Here is a 24,434-nt window from a genome sequence, read left to right as displayed (position 1 = left end):
ATTGAAGCAGAAAATAGCGAACGCAAAAGAAAACCAAGAGATCAGAGAAGAAAGAAAATGCTGCTTCACCGCTTACCCCATTCAAACAATGTTACCTGACAACCCTCCCTCCCCCTTCTCCTCCCTCTCATCCCCCTCCTTCCTCCACCACCACTCCGCCGCCGCATTGCCCTTTCCCAAATCCAATCCCAATCTCCCATTACCCTTCCGTTGATCTAACCGTCCTCTTTCCCTTTTTAGCAATGCGTTTTGCTTGCACCGGAAGCTAGCGTTAGGGTTTCCGATCGCCGCGATTCGTCAATGGACCCGTCTAATAATAACCCCAACGGTGGTGGCGCGATGGGCGATGCCGGGAAGATACTCTACATCGTCGTTCTTGACGCTGACAAGAAGGACGATAAGGCTAAAGTCTCCTTCCGCTACACGCGTTCTGTTCTTCAAAGCACTCTCCAGCTTATGGGATGCAAAGCGAGGCATGCCTTTAAGGTATATAAATTCTCAACATTCTTCTTCGTCTTTTTCTGCTCTCTATTTTCTGAATTTTAGAATCTGGTTTTGTGTGCTGTGTTGATTGGTATTTGAGATTTGAGAATGAAAGATGTTGTTGTTGTTGTTGTTGCTATTTTTTTTTACCGACGATTTGGGATTTTCCTGTCTACATTCGAAGGTGTTTTGATCTGTGTTCTGGTTGTGGATTTGATGTGGTTTTTAGTGGAAATTTTGGTGGAGAATTTGAGGAATATTTTGTTTTTGTTGAAAATTGTTTTGTTGGGTAGCTGACGGGAAGGTGTTTGACTTGTTTGTTGATTGGATTTGCTATTTCGTGTTCTTCTGGGCCAGTGTTCCGTTGACCCGATGGCGCGGTGTCGTCGTCACTTTCGGTTTGTTTTTATGTTTTGACTGGGTTGTATTTGCTTCCTTGCCTTTGTCCGGGTCTTCAATGATTCCAGGCGTGTGAAATAAGAAAGTTCTTAGCATGCATAATTGGGTCAGGCTTTTGGAAGAATTGATTCTGGTAAAATTGATTTATGTTAAAAGTGAAGTGGTTTCTATTGGGTAATATTGTGAAATTTAGTTGTGGAACCCACAATTGACTTTGATCCATTGCACAAGTTAGGTTTTGTAGCTTCATGGCATAATTAGAATCAATTGTGAAAGAAAAAATCTAATCCAAAAAAATGATTTGGACAGTAATGAATCAATTCTGACATTTGCAGAAGGGCATCCAAACATCCTAATAAAAGTTAACCATTGTATTTAGCATGAGTTGAAATGGTTAGGAAATTTTCATATGTTCTGTTTTTCCTCCATAGTAGTTTTCATTCAGTTGAATGGAATAATGGATTGTAGTGGATTGTTTAAATTCAGTTCTAGAGGAAATTTAAGTAAACTGGAAGCACCGGTCAAAAGAGTTCACCAATGTAAAAAATTAAATGATAGTTAAATGTTCAGGGAAGTCTTGGCTGTTGGTAAGTCTGTGTTCTTCGTTAAGAACTTGCAGTAGTCATTTTCAAGTTTTTATGCTTCTAATGAATATTTGATATGTGATGGTCTCTTCGGTAATTAGTTTATGGCATCTTTTAACTGAGTTGTATTGAGTAATGTCTTACATGTCTTGGGCCTGGTTAATTATTTCATATTAGACAACCCTTGACTGAGAGTTATACCTCAGCTAAGCATAACTTTGGTTAATTATTTTTCCTTTTCCTCTTATCAGATCAGCCAAAGAGTTTTTGAAGTCACAAGGAGCAAGAGTTCTACTGATATTTCAAAGCCTGAAGCAGTTGTGTTATCAGGCCCTGATTCGAAGAAAGATAGTAGTTATGCTGGAGTAGACTTAGGCAACCAATTCCTTTTAGGGAAAGATTATTTTAGAAGTAAAAGCGTACCATTTGAGCTGTACAAAAGGCGCACATCAGTATTCGTTCGCAGAGAAACTTTTCTAGACATTATCTGTGATGCTCTGGCTGAGTACAAGTATATGGGTCCCAACCAGAGAGAAGACTTGGCTCTAGCCTGCAGGTACCACCATTGTTTTATATCTTTATGTGGACAATATTTATCTATAGTAACCTGAATAGAAGCATGGAAAAGAATAAGTCTCACTATCGTTGCATCATATGCTCGGATGTAATGGAATCTATTAAGTTATTTGATTAGATATGGTTTGCCTTGGTTTCCATTTTCATGATCAAGATGTTCTTGTAATTGTTGCCATGCTGGAAACTGGATTGCATTAATGCGATTAGGCATTTTTGTTTTTATATGCATTTTGAAAGGACTACAAACATCAATAAATAATACTAGGATTAACTGATTCCATTAACTTTGATTGGACTATTGTCGTATGTCTTTTGGATTTTTTTTAGAGATGCTCTATATCTGTTTTCTTAGTCAGTCTATGCAGTTGCTTTTTATGGCAAGAAAGTTATGATAACTTGGCTTATTATGTTTTTTTCCCATCATGGAAAAGTAAATTGTATATACTGACCTGGTTTAGTTTAAATACTTGAGTTTACATCTCTACAGCCTTGTTAAACTCTAGAATCTTCTTAATATCTGTCTGGTTCAAGCTCTCCATTTAATCTCTAGCAATGAAAATATGAATTATACCTAGAAAGAGTTATCAGCATTCTGTTGCATGTTTTGTCTTGCCTCCAAAATATGTCCTGCCTCAAGTCTTCTATAAATTGTTGATGGACACTCTGAATTTGACATCTGTGTTTCAAAAATTACTTTTTCAGTTTTATGAGGGATCTAGGTTTCGTTTTCTAGAAACCTAATGAACAGAGAATGGTAGATCTCCAAGTATTCAAAATGATTTGCTTCTCGAACAATACCTCTTCATGTTCCAGTTTTTGTTTTCATGAATTATTTCTTCTTCCTCTAATTTGATGCTGAAAATTTATGGACTGAATGTGTAATTGTTCCTTCAAAGTTGTTTTGGAAGTTTTTTTTTTCTATTTCAGAGTGAAATTGAGGATCTTTAGTACACAACATATTGATATGTGTGGTATTTTTAACACCTAAAATTTGACTTAATAATTTTACACTTATCATGAATTTATTTTTAAAAATGTGGTGCAACTCACCCTCTTATATTCATGGATGTTTTCTTTGGTTTTAGGATCCGAGAACGGAAGGAGTCTGTGACAGTGCTGTTGTGTGGCACTAGTGGCTGTGGCAAATCCACATTATCTGCATTACTGGTATTTTTACATAGAGAAATACTTGTTTGTTTTTCAAATATAAATATGCAGTTCTAGTTTTTACTTATTTTGTGGTAGGATACAGATGTGATAATGAAGTTTAGTTGAGAACTTGAAATAGAGTACTATTTATAACTTGCGTGCCATTTGCATCTTCACTTCAGGGTGGCAGGCTGGGAATTACAACAGTGGTCTCAACTGATTCTATTAGACACATGATGAGAAGTTTTGCTGATGAGAAGGAGAACCCCTTGTTGTGGGCTTCTACCTACCATGCGGGCGAGTGTTTGGATCCTGTTGCTGTCGCAGAAGCTAAGGCCAGAAAGAAAGCGAAAAAACTGGCTGGTGTCTCACATTCACATCACAAGGATGAAGCAGCTGATGGAAGCAAATCTGATTTACGGACATTGGATGTGGGCTCGGGTGGTACAGAATTGCTAAGTCCGAAACAAATGGCTATTGAAGGATATAAGGCACAGAGCGAGATGGTCATTGACAGTCTTGATAGGCTAATCACTGCCTGGGAAGAAAGAAAAGAGTCAGTTGTTGTTGAGGGTGTTCACTTGAGCCTCAATTTTGTTGTAAGTCAGATTTTTATCAGTGTCTTTTACTATTTCTTTTCTAGTGAATGTCAATTTATGCTTCTCTGTTTTTCTCATCTGCTAATATCAAAACTTGAATACTGATGCAGATGGGGCTCATGAAGAAACATCCGTCTATTATACCATTCATGATATACATTACAAATGAGGACAAGCATATGGAAAGATTTGCTGTACGAGCAAAGTATATGACCCTAGACCCAGCTAAAAACAAGTATGTAAAGTATATCCGAAACATCAGAACAATCCAGGATTATCTCTGTAAGCGTGCTGAAAAGCATTTAGTTCCCAAAATAAACAACACAAATGTTGACAAGAGTGTTGCAGCCATCCATGCAACTGTCTTCAGCTGCCTTCGAAAGCGTGAAGCTGGGGAACAACTATATGATCCTGTTAGAAATACTGTAACAGTTATTGATGAGGAATATAGAAATCAATGTGCAGCCAATTCTGTGAGCTCCAAAGGAATGTTTCAATTGATCCAGAGAAAAGGTTCTTCCAGGAATCTGATGGCTCTAGTTAATAACGATGGGTCTGTGGCAAAGGCGTGGCCTGTTAATCTAGTTGACAGTAATGGAAAGCCTATATTGGCTCATGGACCAGAGAATGGAATTGGACATCCAATGTACGGTCCCTTGCGGATTGGTAAGGCAGAACCTGTAAATCTTCAGTTTGGTTTTTATGGGATCAGTGCTTGGCCCAGTGATGGTGGCACTAGTCACGCGGGAAGTGTTGATGAGTCGAGAGCTGATGGGACTGATACCGGCAGTAGATATCTATCCTCTTGCTGTAGCTCGCCAAGGATGTCGGATTTCCCCGCAAAGGAGGTAAACTTGAACATTTTTGTAAATTTATCATCTTGTTCAACTTGTTAAATTTTAATGGTGGAAAATGTCGAATAACAAAATAAATTGACATTTGGTGAATTTTTTTCCATATATTTTCAGCTCAAGGAAGACTTCTCGGTGCATGGTAGTGATGAAGAAATCGATGATCAACCAGATGCGGGCAGTGATGAGGATTTCAGTGATGACGATCACAAACTTGACCATGAGGAGGTAGACTTCAGTTTTTATGTTAAGATGAATGATTTACCTATCTTAAATATCTATATATGTGATAAGTTTTCCCCACTGAAGAATTTCACGTCTTCTTGGGTGCCTTGGCTTTGGTATTGTCCTTGCTAGCCTCAATGGCAAGAATTGACAATATTTGTTTTTGCTTTCCATGGCAATGGGTTAGGGTTACCACTTCGAAATGAATTACCTATAAGCTCTATTTTGAACAGTAGTATGTAACTATTTTTAAGCTCTATTTTGAACAGTAGTATGTAACTATTTTTGAGTCGTCTTTCATTATTTTGCAGGTAGGATCAGTTGATGAGGAATCAACAAAGTCTGATGAAGAGTATGATGATCTTGCAATGCAATGTGTTCAGGAAAATGGTTATTGGTCAGACGACGATGAGGAGTTTAAGAGCAGGCTCGCTGCTGTTGCCGGTGAAATTCATGGGAACAAGTATCGTGAAAACCTGGATCTGTTCCTCAGAACTAGAAGCGAGCCGATGACCATGGGGGTTGCGTCTCCAGAGCCTCCTTGCTCTTATTCTTCTTTGCTCATGGAAAAGAGTGAGAGGAAACTAACACCAGCTGGCAGAGCCAAATTAAGAAAACGTTCACTTAGCATTCCTGCATTAGGAAAACATAGATCAGCAATCAATGATCCAATCCTTTCTGGTGCTCCTCAAAGGTAGCAGCATGACATTCCCTCTGTTGATCGTTTAGTCTTACCAACCAACCCCCCTTTTTGGTGCTTTTGATTAACTTATGTGTATAGTAAAGCGTCCAAAACTTTCATCATCTCGTTAGTTTTTCTTTACTTGATATGAGGCGTAATTTAGTTGAAAACTTGCAAACATAGTGGATCAATGAATGTTTTGTGACATTTTGTGAGAATGTATATAATTTTGGAGTCCCGGAATCAGCCTTTTTTGCTTCGAATGCATAGATCCCCTATTGATTAGAGGTTTCGAATTCCAATCTTGAACATTTGGAGCTAGTTTTGCTCTTTATATCCATAGGATTGCCTTACGTGGTAATTCAGTTAATGCCCATTGATAGGAATCTAGGCAATTATAGGAATTCTTATGTGGAGGTAAATACATGAAATTTACATAAATTTGTTTTCATAATTATTCAGTCAATGCTCTCCAAATATGTTAATCATAGTCATAAGTAAGGTTACACAAAGATAAATCTAAGTTTTCTTATACATCACGGTTTAATTGATATAGATGAACATTGAAAATTATTAGAAGTTATTATAATCATCTTGAAAATTGGCTTCTTATTTATTTTTTTCAATTTTTTGATTCTCAATGTATTCTTTACCTTTAAATAGCATTTTCTTTTGTAACAAAAAAAATTGCATTTTCTTTATTATTCTCTTTAGCATTTCAACTGAATTTTTTTTTCCATAATTATTAGTATTATGAGAGAAATTTATCACATTCATATATTGTTTAACTAAAAAGGTCAGGCCCAAACAATTTAAAAAACCTATTTGACCTAACAGGCCGGCCTACATATATATTATTTTATTAATAATATAAATAAATATAATTTAATTTTTTTAAACTGAGGTATACTTTAGTATAAAAGAAAACCCTAAGTCTCTACCCTAACCTAGATTAGAAACGTTCCAGACATATTCAGCATAGCACATCCTCGGCCGCACAGGACGCAGGCTGCAGCCAGCCGCCATTGCCGATCTGCCGCTGCCAAGTCCACCTCTCATGCAATGATACAGGTTTAGTTTTTGAAATGCAATGATACAAGTTTTTTTATTTGAAAAGAAAGTGTAATGATATATAAAAGGCTTATTAGCCCGTCGACCTAATGACTTTCTTTTGATAAAATTGTCTGTTAAATATGCTTTTAAGAAGGCTTGTAGGTCAGGCCAGACCTTAGAAAAGGTCATGCCAAGCCATAAAATTTGGCCTATTGATAGGCCACAGGTCAGGCTTGGACCACGAAAAGAGAATGCAGGTCAGGCCTAGGCCACGCAAAGTTTGGCTCGACTCGGCCTATTTCCACCCCTACTTGCAACTAAACGAAAAGGTGAGAACATCAACCACTAGGAAACAACACTATTCAATAATTTGTATGCACTGGTCTTTCAAAAATAAAAAAACATAATAATAATAATAATAATAATAATAATAATAATAATAATTTGTATGCACTGGTTTATGTTTATATAATTTTACTTAAATATAAGAAATAATTGAATGAAGTTTATTTTTTTACATAATTGTTTTCTAAAAAGTCTCAGGAGTTATACTCTTAACTAATTGTACTTGAGTGATAGTTCAAGTGGTAAGAGGTAGGAAATATTTGAGTTGGGGTGGAGAGGTCCACAAACCAATTTCTGATGATGCAATTTATCTTTTTGATGTAAAAAAAAAAATAGTCATAACTAAGACCCGCCTCTAACATGTTTATTATAGTTTTACAGGCTGTAGTTTTTCGAGAAATTTTAGTTTTTTTGTTTAGTTTCCTTTTGTTTTTCCACATGGCCCAAATACAAAGTTTTACTAATATCTTCAACAAATATTTTTTTTTGAGCTTATTGTATTCACCACAGACAACAACATATTCTCTTATCAAAAGTGTTTGCATTAAGTAATAAACAACTGACCTTCATATGTGCTTCATTTTCATATCTTCAACTGACAATTTTCATGAGTTAGCATATCATTTTGATTAAGCTTGAACTAAAAAATATTGGTTAAATTAAATAAACCCCTACTAACAAAATTTACACAATCGATGAGTTCAATTTCTTTAATTAATAATAATATATTTATGACAAATAAAAATGAAAATATACAAAAAATAAAAAGGCTGGATTTTTTTGTTTTTTGGTCGAATCAAAAAGGCTGGATTTTGAACCATTGATGTAATGTAAAGTGATGAGATGCCTGGGCCCAAGATGGTCCTTGAGTTGCATGTGTGACATATGTACACCCACTGGAACCGGGCCCATTAAGGTACAATACGTGGGGACCACACACCTTGCACTGCAAACGCAAGAACAATCATTACTTTTAAATTTATTTGTGTATAGTATTACCTCCAATTTATTTCTTACAGTATCGGACTTCTGATACTATTTAAATGAAATGTTTATTTTGATCTTATTGTAAATATTATTTGAAGTTTATGGTGCATTAATTATTTTTCACAAGAATACACTTATTTAATTAAATTTTCTCTCTTCTTTTCACTATCATAATTCATAAACATTTTTTAAAACAATAATAATATTAATGATGCATAAAAAAAAAACGAGTATGACGCTATTTTTGAAATTCAAAATTAATTAAGAATAAATTTAATACACTTAAGGGTTAAATTAGATTTCTTAAACAGTATGAATTAGTTTTTTACTTCTTATGAATAGAACTGGAAGTAGTATATTAAATGAGATCAATGGATATATGCATCGTAAATGTAAATAAACTTTACACTAACATCCAATCACATTATATCGCATATGAGGGACATTTACATTTCTTTTTACTATTAATTAAAATAAAATGAATTTTTGAAGTGACAAAAATCAATTAAATATATGTTTGAAAGACGTTTGCAATATTTCAAAATAAAAAAGAAGATTACAATGACTGGTCAATCATTTTCTCATATAAAAAAATTATTTTCGGGAGGGTGCAATTTATCTTTCCAATGTAAAAAATTTATTTTCTCTTATTAAATACTTCTTCCATTTTAATATAAGTGTCTACTTAGAGCAAAAATATTTGTTTCAAAATAACTGTTCACTTAGAATTCTAAGGTTGCATTAATTGATGTTTTTCCATATAATACCCCTATGAGAACAATAAATGAGGAGAGATAGAAATACATCTTAAGGGGCAAACTAAGAAAACAAATAATATATTTTTAAAAGTTAACAATATTTATTGCACTTCTTAATATGTGTGCATCTTCTTTAAGTGGACACTTATTCTAAAACGGAGGGAGTATTATTTAAAAATATATAAACCGAAAATCACCAGTACTAAATATAATGGATGTGTAGCAATAGGCCCAAAGTCTTTTTTTTTTGGTTACATCTCAAAATTAACAATAGAGCAAAAAGAAACAGAGAAACTAAGGCACTGCTAGAGAGTCTTTTCGGAGAAGTTGCAACTCACTCTCCAGCTGATTGATAAAGCAAACACACGGGGATAAAAGGCTATGCCCATACAGCCATATTTAGCAATACAATCCGCTACTAAATTTCCATCCCGATTCACCCAATGCACACTCGCTCTCCAGTCCCTATTTATAATCTCCAATATGTCTTTGGGGATTGTAACTTGAGGATGATGTAAAACACGACCCAGGTTCACACCTTCAAGAATGGTAACTAGTTCCTCATAATCTACATCACACGAAACCTTTTTATAGCCATTGTCCCAAGCCATGAGAAGCCCATCCCGCAGCACTGCTGCTTCCCCACCACCCACAGCAAAGGAGGAGAAGCCAGCCAGCCAACACCCAGACCTATCACGCAGCAAGCCCCCACCACCCATGCAATTCTCAGTTTCCCGATAACTACCGTCCGTAATCAGTACAAGTGTAATGATACTCTGTGTAATCTTCTAATGATCTCACGCTTAGAAGAAATGGAATGAAAAACTGATACTTATTAGATTGGAAGTAATCAATACAAGTGTAGCTGAATAGTAAAAGCGTATAACCGGATTCTCTGTATAACTATTAGTCTAATGATTCTTTGATCTCACGATCAGCATACTAAATAGTAGGTAGGAAGTCGACTATCTTTTTTTTTTTTTTCTATTCAGAAGAGTGAAAAATCAAACACTCACTTTGTTTGCTAACTTTGAAAATAATTTCATTTCACTACACCACCAACTTATTAAAGAGATTAATTTCTATGCACTGATATTGTAAAAAGTTTTAAACATGCAGTCATTTAATTACATCCTTCCATTTTCTATTTTAAATATAATTAAATTTAAAATTAATTAAGAGCTAACAAAATGGAGGATTGCCATCGAATAATTATGTAAAACTTATTTACATCGTATGTGCATAAAAATTAATCTTCTTATTTAAACCTTTATTTTAAATTGTTTTCTAGTTGAAACGCTTTAAACAAATGCATGGAGATATTTTAAAACTCTTTTATAAAGAATTAAAAAACATATATAATTACAACATACTTCAACTCTTTTTGAAGTCAACTTCATTCAATTAAGAAGAAATAGGTGGCGCAGAGGCCGATACATCAGTTTGAACAATGCCAATAAGTTGAGGAGGGACCTCCTCAATCCACACACAATCACCCTGCGAAAGCGACAAAGAAGCTAAACAGTCGGCCGCACAGTTGCCGGTACGGCGGACAAATAACAAATAACATACTTCAACTCTTTAATTTGATTGTACTAACAAATATATTATACCAAAATAATAATAATAATAATAATAATAATAATAATAATAATAATAATAATAATAGTTTTTGTTTGTTACAATAATAATAATAGTTTTGAAAGGCTGAAGTCTGAACTGATCAGAATCTTTCTGATCATACATATATCTATTGGACAAAATGTGACTATCCAAATCTAATCTGCAGACAGAGTTCCAATGATAGCTTACCAACCAATACATGCTGAGGTCACAAAAGAAAATTCTTTTATTCCATCATCAGCGATCAATTCACAATTTCACTCCTTTCACTGAAAAGTTTGAATGGAGCTTGCAAAATATGGCTAAATGATACTGGGACTCAGCGTATCATTGAAGGCAGAAAATAGTAAAAACAGTCAAAACCACGTTTTCTTCCTTTCCATATATGTTCTATATGGAAATCAATGTGTACCTCATCAACCCAACATACATGACAAGGTAACTGAGTAGGGAATCTCATCTGAACAATTTGTACTATGCAAGTAGAACTTCAAGTCAAACAACACAGTGAGCATCCAACTTCAGAACAATGGATCCTGCTTGATGATAGTTTAGAGATATTGAAGACAGACTGAACAGATTCCACTTGTGGATATATCCTCCTCTGCTAACCAGACTTGGGATGATGGAGTACATAATTAACTACATATATAGTGGAATGTGATTGTGTACATTTTGACCGTGAAAACAATCTCATTTTTTAAACATATGTAATCACAATATAATATCATATCATATATTACAACTATCATTTATTTCTCTTTTCTTCATTTTTTGCTTTTTTTTATGTGTATCTACTCTACCCCATTACAAGTCTCAGGGCTGTGTACAGACATTTTGAGGCCTTAGGCGAAAATGTTAAATGAGCCTTTTTTTAGGGAATAGTGGTGAAAATTATTCTCTTCTTGGGAAATAGGAAATTCATAACTTTTTTTTATGAAAGAATATTTGTTATTTTTTAAATAAGATTAGATACTTTTTTATGTAACAAAAAATATGATATTATTAGTTAATTTAAAAAAAATGATATATTGGTCTAACTTCCTTTTTTTTTATGGATTCTAACTTCCTTTTTTAATTGGCTAATATTTAGGAAATAAATAATTCTATTTTTTTTTTATATTTTAGTTTTTTTTTTAAATTTGATACATCGGAAGATTTTTTTTAAATTTATTAATAGTTAGTAACTAATTTTATTTTTTTGGGGCTAAGTGAATTTTTTTTGAGGGGTCTGAACCTGTAGCTTATTTCTCTTAACACCATCACGACCTGCAAGTCTCCAAAAACATTTTCATGTGAAACTTGTGGTTGAATATTTGGAGATGGAGAAATTGTCATTTTATTAAAATGAGTGTCTACCCCCAATTGCTCTTTTTTCCAAATAACATGCATTTATGCCATCAACTCGGGTTTAGAAAAAGTATATTCATATATACATATTTTTCGGTACGAAAAAATGAGTTATATATTTAACCGTAAAAGGCCTACAGTCGGAAGCGAACTAAGAAATCAATCGCGCTCCAGTAAAAAATCTCAATATCGTATTCATTTAGAAGAAATACTTCTTCCATATTATATTTATTATTTTATGACTATTTTAATAATTTTATCTCTAAAAGTAATCAAAATGACATTAATTTTTTTAAACTTGCTTTATTTATACCTCATTCTCAAACACAAATTTATTTGTAAACTTAACTATATATGAAACTTAATTATATCAAACTTAATTTCATCAACTCTAAACCAAACAAAACCTAATTGGTTGTAGGACTTGAGTTCAAATAGGACTTCAGCACAACAAATATTTGAGCTAGCACAAATAAAAGAGTAAACCTGGAATGTATAGGATCCGACTCGGTTCATTAATTTGTTATATGACCCAAGTTTATTTAACTCGCACTTCATTGGGTTCACTTGAGTCTAGGAATGAGTTTAAGATTATAAAATTGGTCCAATCAATATTTAGAGCAACGTAAAAAACAATCACAACTCGTCCAACTATTACTCCTAGTAAAAATGAATCTTATTATATAGTTAGATTAGAACCTCGTGCAATGAAAAATTCAATACAAATGATTTATAAATTTATATTTTAGAGAATGTGATATATTTATAATTTTTTTGAGATTGAATTTCTTTGGGTCTATAGGGACATGTTTGGGTTTAAATATTAGGTAGATCAAATTAATATTTAGGGTTGGGTGAAGGCAAACAATCCCATCTTTCAATCTGTCCCATGGACACCCCTAGGTAATTATATGATGAACCGTTACCATTATAAAAAAGACTCTCAAAAATTAAAATAAGGGTTTCTAAATGACTCATGAGGAAGTTTGGGTAAATAATCAATCGTCCAATTACATTGAAAATAAATGAGTTAGAATTTATAAATTTTATTTATTAATTTAACCTATTGATCAATTGAGTTGTGAGTTAATAACTCACCTGAGTCATTTAGACAACCCTTAAAACAAATCATCTTGTGTGTGTGAATTGTTTTTGAGAATGGCAAGTTTGGTGTAGAGTGATTCGAGATGAAGGTTTGTCATGGATGTGTCCATTATCTATGGAGCTTTAATGACATCTTGAAATGCATATAAAATAAGGTCTAACCCATTAACCCGGGAGGTGTCCCTATATGCTATGTTCTGGTCTTTGTGGATTTGCAAGAACAACTTAATTTTTAATCAAGAAAGCTTAGGGAGGATCAAACAGGTTGCAGGTGGCTGGTTGGATGAAGAGTCATTGGATTTCATGCCCCTATCCTACTTCTCATTTCACACTAAAACCAGATCTTGTAGGTCGCATGCCTGGATCCCTCCTCCTGCAAACATGCTAAAATTCAATGTTGATGAGTGTTGAGAGATGATACATGAGCAATTTTGGGGCAATTTTCTAAATCAATTGGGCATTGTAAAGTTGAAATTTCCTTGATTTTACATGCCTTTCTCTTATGTGACCAATTCAATTTCCAGTATATAGTCATGGAAACTAAAATAATTCATCCCTCGAGGTAGGGTGGGCGAATAGCAATTCTGCTAGGCCCTGAAAATTATCTAATAGTTAAAATCTTATTGATTATCTTAGGGCCAAAGTGAACTGTGTGAAAGAGAAACATGAGTATAAAGTGATGAATCAACTGGCGGGAGATCAATTGGCCAAACAAGGGTGTGACAGGCAACATAAAGAGCATTGGTGAACATTGGAGTGTCTTCGGCAGCATGAGAGAACTGAGGCTGGTACCAATATGCAAATCGGTTGTCAATGAACATAGTAAATGAAATTATACAAACCGGCAAAACTGAGACAACAATCAAGATCATGTACCATAATGCTTAGAGAATATAAATTATATATATATGTGTGTGTGTGTGTATATATATATATATATATATATATATATATATATATATATTGTGCATACAAAGTTGTGCTTCCTCTATCAGAATAAGAGGAAAGTTTGTAATCTTATCTGATAAAATATTCTCAGAGATATTGATAGAGGCATAGAGCTGTTGATGAATAGACTTCTTTTTCAAAAAGAAAAGAAATAAAAAATAAGAGGAAAGTGTGTAAAATGCAGTTTCAAGCAACTAACCTTAATATTTACATCAAGCAAACTCTCATATAACTTATCGTGTTAAAAATTGAGGTATTTCTAAAAACCTTTCAAGAACTCTCCAAAGCTCTCCTTTAGTTTATACTCTTTTAGTTCACCCAAATTAAGGAGTTTTGGTGAATTTGAAACTCCTAGACAAAGAAGAGCTTAATTAATTACCCCATTCCCCCTTTCTTGTCCTCCCCTCAAACTCTTCCTATCCCCTCCCCTAAATCTCAAAAACAAAGCCCAAGGAGTGATAATAGTAGTAGACAGAGGTAAGAGATATCATGGTGATATAATGAAAAGAAAATAGAAGAGAGAAATAGGAAGAAAAAATTATTGAAAATAAGATGAAAGATAAAGTAGATATCATAACTGATGATAACTGTAAATTGCTCAGAAGTCACCACCCCTAGTTGACAGCAAATGTGAAACCCCACAGAAATAATGTGGCTGTACCAATGAATGGAGAATAGGAAGATCAGTGGACCTAATGCATGCATAGATTCCTTACAGTCATCTTTACTATGTACGGAAGAAATAGGGCAAGCTTTTGTTCTGGATGGTAGGGGTGGGGAAGAGGGTTTAATTTTGAGCACCAGGAGGGTACATAACATCTCAATGATGAAACAGCAAGAGGCAAGAGTTGGACAGTGATGGGGGCACACAGATTTCCATGTGATAATTAAGTTGCTGAATATACTGAATCATCACTATCATGAATAATGGAAAATATATGTATTTATATTAAAAAATTAATTTGTAGTACTATTTAGCTTTTGAGCATTATTAAGTGTTAGATGGAACTAGTGAAATATCTCTGCCATAGAGATAGAGAGTACCTATGAGGGTCCAACTTGCAAGACTCTTTTTGGTCCACCAACCAGAGCCAAAGCCAAGATCATGGAACTAAGACAATGCCCATTGTCATGTCCCTGGTTTTGTATTCCCAAGCCAGCTTCAATTTTCAATAATCTGCTTCATCTCTGAGATTGTAACCCACTTGGAACAACATTCACTGCAAAAAAATGTAATTGATTCATATATAAATAATATTAATTAATATGTAGTTTTTAGATGACAAAGGAAAAGCCTTGTGGAACAGAAACCCAGAAACTCCTCCAAAAATTGAATTTTGATTCTCTGATGCCATTTGCAGTCTTTGCAATAGGAAAATGACAAGTGTTTAAAATTTTTAATCAGAAAATATTTTTACTGATCAATTGGAATCATTGAATTTAAGAATCAGGGCCAAGAATTTGTAGCAAAGAGCTGTAGAAGATCCATGTTGCAGAAAATTATTTGGCTAATAAAATTAGATTTTGATTGTGTATGGAGAAGTCTTATAATCACTTATGAGGAAAAGCTATAAGGTGTAGCTTTTAGGGCTACGGTGCTTAATTTTAATTATGTGATCACAATCACAACCAATCCAAACACTTACTCCCAGCACTTACTATTAGTTAACAACTAATTATTCCAATCTTTTCACTTACTATTCAATTATTGGCTCCAAATTGCTGGCTTTGATGAAGTTGTTTAGAGATCTGCACATAATCAGGTTGAAATGTTAGTTTAACATCATAGATATGAAATGGATCTAATAAATTGAAGCCAAATACTCAGCAGAAGTAAAAGTTATTCATAATACTTATACTAACTTCCTCTCCCTTAAAATCCAAATATTTATACTCACTTCATCTCCCTGTGCTGTCTCTATAATATACCATTCTCTCTAGATTTGGATAAAGTCATATCTCCATCTATATTTAGAAACTGAAAAGACACCATTTACATCCCAGCACAGCATTTCTGTTGAAAAGGAATATTCATAGATCTATGAAGTCAGCACATAAAGGACCTAGCAGCCAATCCAAATAGCCTATGTGTTTGATAACCTAGTATTGTCTGAAAAACTCAGAAGAGCTAATTAATGCATAATAATAGTTAATAATATAAAGAAAGAAAGAAGCATCACAATTCACAAGGCCATACCCTGTGTAAGTATCCACAAATGTGCCAATAAAAAAAAATCCCACTACAAAAAAATAAAATTAAACAAAAGATTTTTACTCACCTGACACCAACAAAAAGAAAAGGAAAGGGTGTCACACCTCTTGTTGAAATGTGCAGATCAGGGACAGTGTCTGAAGGTTTGGGGTGTGTGCATCCCCAATAGTGTGTTTGCATTTGCCAATTTTTTAGGGGTTAAAATAGTACTTCTCAAAGCCGTTCATGGCTGATGCAGCATCATCAAGATTCTCACTTCAAAAGATCTATGGCTTGGCCTTAGATTGCATTTGCATTTGCATGTGAATCTTGATGATGCTACATCTGCAAATAACGACCATCCTCCATGCAACTAGCTCCTTTAAATAAAGTCTACATAGAAGCTACAATCTCATGAAAAGTATGAAAAAAAAAACTTATAGCATATATATGTTTAGATCAGTTTGTCTTCTATCAGAATAAGATCCGAATGCCTAGAAACTATTCATAAAAGTTTCTTCCAAAAATTGAATTTGACTTTAGAATCAACTATACAAAATGGTTTAAAAGTTGCACCTACACACAGAATCAACTTATAGCATGATTGGATCAGATTCTCTTTTACTAGAATTAATTTTGAAACCTAGATGTTGTTCACAGAAACATCTCATTAAAATTGATTTTAACTTGAGAATGAACGATAGAAGGGTTTACAAAGGTTCGAGTGGACAGAAAAAAAAAATTGATTCTGCTACATCATCAAATTTTATTTTGCAGTAAGGAATCTAGCACTCTGATGAGCTGAACTCATTCCTTGAGAGAAAAAAAGAAGGAAAAACCCTTAAAAAAACTGTAAAAAGAAAAACAACTTGTCCAAAAAGAACATAAAATACTTATATACTTTCAGAACCTCAAGAGATCAAAGAAAACTACTAAAGCAAACGAGACTCAAATCCAGATGTGTGGCTGTGTGAAAGAAGAAGAAGAAGAAACGCAGGCAAGAATCAAATCAAAGAAGCTATCCTGTGACGAGTGAAACCTACTTGGGAAACTCAAATAGGAAAGTGGCCATAAGGGAAAAGTATTTGAATCAAATAGTTAAAGATAGGATCCAAATTTTGCTCAAGTGCTTAGTCTGAGAAACTTCAAATATATATATAATAACACCTCGAATCTATATGTGTGAGTGTGCTGTATAATGTAGATACTAGATAACTATATATAATACCTGAGATCTAACAGTGAGGGAAAAAACAAAAAAGAAAAGGAAAATGCGGGGGGAGGAGAGAGAACCCATTTGGAGTTAGATGGTAAGTATACAGTAGAGAGGAGATTGGGCACATATAAATAGAGAGACATGACGTGTGTGGCTTTATTGGTTGAGAAATATTTCTTAAGTATGTCATGGGTGATTTATTTTTTTGTATTCCATTAACTTTAGCCCATGTATAGTTCTTTTACTATCTAATCTGCCTAATTGAGGTTAGAACAGTATACTTGAATGAGCATGAGCATTATACCTATTATGAATTGGTTATTCATGGGAAAATGAGTGACAAATAAATTCACTTTTCCGATAACATTCGGTTGTTACAATTCGCATTGAAAATATGTGTCGATTGAAAAGTATATGTTTACTATTTTAGCCGTTACAAAGTCGTCGAACCGAAAAGCATCTCAGTTGACCAAAAGGCGTGCACCTAAGCACTTGCTAAAAGGACGTACAAACTGAATGGCTTGGAAAGGAACATCCTGACCCAACTTGCGACCGATTAGCCACAAGAAGGCCGAAACATAGCGAACTAAAAATGGGCCAGCCAAAAGCTCCATACAAGATCATGATTCTCACTTAATTAAGAGACTTCTCACACTCTTACAAAGACAACTATCATGGACACCGAGCTTATAAATATAGGTTAATTATTTTACATATAACATGTGTTCTGTACTAGGGAGATCTGACGTAGAAGACTGACAGAAAGTAAACCCTAGCAGAGTACTAAAAATATCATAAAAGGAATATTCTCATTAAATGTTCAAAAGGTACTTTTTACAAGGTGTTGACCTCTCCTTTTATAGAGGAAGTGATCATGATGTGGACTTTCATTGTACTTAGGCCTGACAACCGGGGCCCAAGTCTCTATGCATATAAGACAAATCTAAAGGAATCTTCCAGCTGGCGTGTGGGCCTGACTAAAGGATGAGCAGGATTCGATGTTGTTCCGTGAATCCCGCCAAGGTGTCTTTTGTTCATCTGATTACTCAATTTGGGCGGGCATAAGTATCCTTTATGTCCCGCCCAGTCCAACATGTTATTCATCCAAGCATTTACACTTGAATTCTCTTGAGTTTTAAGAACTCTCTCTCCAACACTTATACTGAATTGGCGTTAAAGTGTTTTTTGCAAGTACCTCATCACCGTGTACCAACAACACCATCGTTATCTCTTGGACACTTGCCACCGCACGACGTCGTCAGTTGTGAGAGGGTGCCTCAATTGATTCCCATGACCGAACAATTAGCATCGTCTGTGAGGAAACATAAAAAAATTATTGGTTCAAACGCGAAGGCAACATCAAGATGAAGAAGAGTCGTCCCAACGAAAGAAGTCTCCAAGAATTCTTTCTCAAAGAGCTCTTAGTCATAATTAAGAAACCGATTCAAGAAGTACCTATAGAGGAGAATACTGAAGACAAACTGCTTCTTATGGAAAAGAGATTGTTGGAGTTAGAAAAATCAATACATGTATCTCAGATTCCAGTGCATATCAAGCATGTAGTGCGGTCCTCAGTTCAACGCGCTTGGCAAGATCAACAGATGGAGAAGCATCAATTAATCATAGCAGAGGGGCTCAATGGACTCCTGAAAAAGGCGATCCATCTTGATAAATTCATAGGGTTCAGCTTGGGTATGCATTCAGATTTGGAGGTCTCTATGGTACAGTTCGCGGATGATACCTTATTTATTGGCGAGGCAACACAACAGAATGTTATGACTCTAAAGTGTGTGCTGAGATGCTTTGAAATGACTTCCGGCCTGAAGGTAAACTTCTCCAAAAGTAAGTTGATAGGGATAGCAGTTGAGGATCAGATGTTGAGAGGCTTTGCTGCAACATTGCATTGTTTGATTGAGAGGATTCCTTTTAGATATCTTGGACTTCCGGTTGGAGGAAATCCTAGAAGGATATCTTTTTGGGAACCAGTTATTTCTAAGATAAAGAAAAGGCTTGCTTCTTGGAAGAACAAAGTCTTATCTTTTGGAGGAAGAACTTGTTTGGTAAAGAGTGTTCTCTCCTCAATCCCACTCTTTTATCTTTCTTTTTTCAAGGCTCCGGTAAATGTCATTAATACTTGTCATAAGATTGTGAGAAAATTTCTATGGGGAGGAACGGATAACAATAACAAGATTGCTTGGCTAAGTTGGGATAAAATTTGCAAGTCAAAGGAGGAGGGGGGTTTGGGGATAAAAGATTTGGGAAGATTCAATATAACACTTATTGGAAAATGGAGATGGCGATACTTGCATGAGAAGGACAGCTTGTGGTACAAGGTGTTGTATGCAAAATACCATTGTCCCAATCCCTCTAAAGCCTCTTCTTGGTGGCAAGACCTGAAAATTTTGAGCTCTCAAGAGGGAAACAACTTGTGGTTCGAGAGGAATATATGCAGGCGAGTTGGAGAAGGGAATGAAACCTCTTTTTGGTCTGATGTGTGGTTAAACAACCTGAAATTACAGTGTAATTACCCAAGATTATTTATGTTATCAACCCAAAGGGGGAGCTGTATCAAGGAAATGGGATCCTGGGTAAATGGAGCTTGGGTTTGGAATTTTACTTGGCGGAGGGTGTTAAGAGACTGGGAATTGGATATGCTAAATCATATGAAGAGTATTCTACAATCGTTTGCGCCATCCCTGAATTCTGCAGATTCTTGGCTTTGGTTAGCCAACCCGGAAGGTAAATACATAGTGCAATCAGCTTACATAAGCTTGCAAGATCATGGTCCAGATTTAATTGAAGATACATTCAAGTATTTATGGAGTGTTCCAGCCCCTTCAAATGTGCTGGCTTTCGGTTGGAAAGTCTTTCATGATAGAATTCAGTCAAGAGTAAATCTCAGCAAACGGCACGCCCTTCCCCCACCTGCGGATGTTCGATGTCCTATGTGTTTGCTACAGGAAGAAACCTCAATGCACCTCCTCTTTTCTTGTCCAGCAGCTTGGAATATATGGATGGCCTGTTATAACTGGTTCGGTTTTTCCACTGTGCTTCCTAACAACGGTAAGGAACACTTTCTGCAACATGTTCAACCGTGGTGGGCGAAATCACAAAAGCAGGGAGCTTGGGCAGTGTGGCTAGCTATCATTTGGGCCATTTGGAACTCTAGGAATAACTATATCTTCAATAATGTTCCGTTGAATATTGATAAGGTTATAGATGGGATCCAATTCAAATCATGGAGCTGGCTTAGAGGTAAAGTAAAGGGCTTTAATTATTCTATTTATGAGTGGCAAGCTCAGCCGTGTATTGCAATTGCATCTTTGTGAGGGTATCATCTTGTCTGGACTAAATCAGAGAAGTTTTCCTTGTATTTTGCAACTGCTACTCTCGTGGACCACCTTGGTAATTTATTTTGCTAGTTCAGAATTGGCAGAGTGGATTGTAGGATGTGTGTTAGGGGCTGCCAAAGTGCACACACTGGTACCCTCTATTCTATGGCAGCTTTCCAATTTTCTATTTTGATTTTGCATGTTATCTTTTTAAGAGCTGTGTGTAAGTAGTATACTGCAAATTAGCAATCTGCTAACTGTTTCCTTGTAATTGGTTGAAGTACCCATTGTAATTCATTATTTATACCATTTTTGCTTACCTAAAAAAAAAATCATGTTTGGTGGGAACAAATGAAAAGACAAGAAAAGGCAGATCATAGTTAAGTCACTGGTTAACTTGAAAGAGGAATTCGAAAAAAATTATAGGGATAACAGTTAAAGTTTTAACTCCTTTAATTTCACTTATGAGGTGATGGATGTCAAAATGTCGAAAGAATTATGAAAAACAATCATGGTAGAGGGATAAGTTCGAGATACAAATCTAATCGAGCACTTGAACGCATTCATGAAAACAATATCTTTACTTGAAGCCTCTGTGCCTTAATCTGCTTAGTTTTCTTTAATGTTTTTTTTTTCTGAAAATCAAAGGAATATATAAATTAAAAAGCTGAGAAAGATACCAGCAAAGTCAAATTACAGAAGATAAAATTGGCAACAAGAAGCCACTAACATAACAGACTAGAAGGATAAGGAAACTAACACAACATTAGTTTTCTTTAATGTTGTGAAATGCAACTTTGCATTGGTGCCTTAATCTGCTTAGTGTTCTTTAATGTTGAGAAATGCAACTTTGCATTGGTATCAAACGCTTCCTCCGAATTCAATAAGAAGCTGAGAATAATTATCAGCACAATATATTGACCATTTTTTTTTTGGTCAAGCACTATCTTGACCATTTTATCACTAGCAAAATACTCCGAAAATATGATTTCTACATTAGAAGCTCTTTAATGTTGCTTTTGGCTTTTAATAAAAATGCTTTTGGGAAAATAACTATAAACATAATGAGTTAAAAAAATAACTTTTTAATAATATTAAAATAAACAAAAAACTATTTATTACTTTACATAACAATTTTTTTGCATAATTTTAAAACAAATTTTCTTTCAATAATAATAGTTTGACAGAGCCATCTCATCCAAATGAAAGGCTCCAACTCCTACCTGAGAAGGGATGGTCCAGTTCGTACAATCTGCCCTGGCCTATACTTTTCTGCATTCCCTTTCTTTTCAAGAGAAATTTAAAAAATCAAATTATATGTTGGTTTGGCAAACAACGAGATACCTCTCAAGTTTTTATCGTTGATGTCACTTAAACTGGACTGGACACTTAAATAGACAAAGATAAATAATTTTTTTTTTTAGTTTTTTTTTTTTAAAAAGTCCTTTTACAAAAGGGCTCAAATATGTTCTCCCATCACAACCATATTTGGCTAATCCAACTGCAAAAACAATTGTTTCTCATATGACTAAAACTCCAAAAATTAAGCTGAGATAAAAGAAAATCAATAAAATCAATTACAAGAACTAAGTCTATGAGATAAACAAATCCATTCAAGCAGCAAATTTTCAGGTTCTGTTGGCAAAATCAAAATAAATTGCTTTTTTCATTTAGCCACTGACCAAATCTACCACGCAAAAAGTAAGTCACTAGCAAGAGATCCATTGATTCCACCTCCTTATCCATTTTAATGTGGAAATAATATTAGCAAATAAATAGGATTAAAATGAATCTCCACTACGAGTAAGATAACAACATATAATAATGATCTATCTCTTTTATGTGGATTACAATTTAATAATTAAGTATTCTCCTCCACATAAAGAGGATTACAAAATTTGATAAAAAAATCTCAAATCTAATCTCAAATTTGTATTTACTGAGAAAAAGAATAATATAAAATTAGATCTATGAGTGAGTGGTTAGACATTATATTACATAAAAATGTGTTTGTCAACACTAGTAACTCAGTGGTACAGATGTGGATTTCTTTTTAAAAGTTGTGTGTTTGGTTTTCGCTACTAATATGAGCAATGTGTTGTGAGAAATTTATAAGTATTTCTGTAAGCGACATATGATTTCGAAGTCATACTATAACTTATGGAGGTAATCGGAGTTGAATCCAAAAAAATTAAAATTGTGTTATGATATAAATAATGATAGAGGTACTTTTAAACAAACTATCAACATAAGTTTGGCATGTACTTTGTTTTCCTTAACCAATATTCTATCCATAATGGTTGCAAGTTTTTTATTTATTTTCATATTTATATTCGAAAACCTCAATTAAAATAAAATTGAAATAATCATTTTTTATTAATTACAAAACTGTATTTACCACAATTTTTAAAACCACAAAAATAATTTTGTGATTGGATCATTGTTATTATAACCAATAATTTTGTGATTGGATCATTTACCATGCACCAATATTACTATCTCCATCACGGCTACTACCACCACCATCACTATGATCACCACTGCCACCAACTTCACCACTACCACCATAGCCACCACCACCTCACATCACCACCGCCACCAACTGCCACAACCACTACAAACCACCACCGCAACAACTACCACTATCCAACACTGCCATCACTGTTAGCACCACCAAGTAACATCCACCTCTTCCTCTATCACCACCACTTTTATCACCATCAGGTAACATCAACCACCACACCATATAGTGTAATGTTTAATAAAAGATGTCAAGGATGTTGACTATTGTGTACTGTTTTTTTTTTGGTACAGATTGTGCACTATTTATAACAACTTTTTAAAATCAAAAACCATTAAAAACTAAAATAAGACTTATAATATTGAATGCTGATTTTAATTTTAAAATTTCTTTTAAAAAAACTGATTTGTTTTAAATAAAATTAAAAATCACCCCAAACAGGCTTAAAGTTTTAAATTTGTGTTATGTGGAATGAAAAAAACTCATGTGGATGTGGAGAACAGGACCAGAAGCTAAATGAGAGTGGAGTTAAGCAGATCGTGGTCCCTGAGAATGGAGTGTCATTGAATTGAATGTTCAGATCCTCACTGATTATGCGACCCACACCTACAAATCTGCTACTGTCATGTCTCATATGTGCTGGGGTTGGGCCTGATACTCTGTTTCTACCTACAGTTCGTGTCCGCCCCACACCATGTCATGCCTAGTTGCCCCAAAAATCCGTGAATCAAAGATGAATTCAATAATTTTGGAAAGTGTGTGTAGAGGGCCATGAGGGTATAGCACCCAATTGGTAAGTCAATGAAATTGAGAGGGAGAAAAATGATGCGTGATATATATTATGTGATGGCATATTAATACATCTTTTGCTTTGCTGATTAAAAAAAAATATGGCTCACACTTTTTTTTTTCTCCTTTAGCCACCAGTTTCCACGGGGGAAAGGGGCCTCACGTGACTAATTTGGCTCGGGATACGGTAGTGATATCCCTGACCACAAAGGTTTTTATTTTTAACCTCAGAGGGGATCGAACCCGGACCAGAAGCCTAGGTGAAATCCCTTAAGGAAATGCACATTCACCACTTGTGCCACCCCTTGTGACTGACACTTCAAACACACTTATATGATAGATGATGTGATAAAAAAAATGCAGATAAATTGAATTGCCAATGAAACAATACTGTAAAAGTTGATGGATGAGTAATGATACATACACACCTCACTTTCTCTTTCATTTCATTTCCACACATTTTTATTTCTATCTCTATTTATATTTTCTGTTACATCACAAATTATATCACACATTTCCCTCTCATTTCTTCTTTACCTCACAAGGCGGAGGTTGATTTAAACTGTCAACTAAACATTATTGCACTTGAAGGGAATTGTTAAAGTACAAGTGTAGATGAAAATAGTTCTACATTGAATAAAAAATTAAGAGTTGAACAATTACTCACTC

General features: G+C 34.6%; 1 protein-coding gene and 1 long non-coding RNA gene across 3 annotated transcripts; one reads left to right on the top strand and one right to left on the bottom strand.

The window, feature by feature from the left end:
- On the top strand, window positions 1–5,786 carry LOC130747251 (P-loop NTPase domain-containing protein LPA1 homolog 1-like). Its single transcript, XM_057600121.1, has 7 exons — window positions 1–486; window positions 1,718–2,022; window positions 3,128–3,209; window positions 3,374–3,790; window positions 3,901–4,638; window positions 4,759–4,869; window positions 5,178–5,786. The coding sequence occupies exons 1-7, from the start codon at window positions 301–303 to the stop codon at window positions 5,562–5,564; spliced, it is 2,226 nt and encodes a 741-aa protein (XP_057456104.1). The 5' UTR covers window positions 1–300; the 3' UTR covers window positions 5,565–5,786.
- A 7,422-nt stretch (window positions 5,787–13,208) lies between these two features.
- On the bottom strand, window positions 13,209–17,201 carry LOC130747250 (uncharacterized). Of its 2 annotated transcripts, XR_009022350.1 has the most exons (5): window positions 15,996–17,201; window positions 15,615–15,730; window positions 15,415–15,465; window positions 14,761–14,936; window positions 13,209–13,553 (listed from the first exon to the last, which is right to left on the bottom strand). It is a non-coding gene; the product is annotated as an uncharacterized LOC130747250 (long non-coding RNA). The 2 variants fall into 2 exon arrangements; XR_009022349.1 differs by having other exon boundaries at window positions 15,615–17,198.
- Between the last annotated feature and the right edge of the window lie 7,233 nt (window positions 17,202–24,434).

Source organism: Lotus japonicus, chromosome 3, assembly GCF_012489685.1.
Source record: "Lotus japonicus ecotype B-129 chromosome 3, LjGifu_v1.2".
NCBI classification, from domain to species: domain Eukaryota; kingdom Viridiplantae; phylum Streptophyta; class Magnoliopsida; order Fabales; family Fabaceae; genus Lotus; species Lotus japonicus.
The sequence above is the reverse complement of the archived record's forward strand: the minus strand, read 5'-3'. Positions and strand labels throughout refer to the sequence as shown.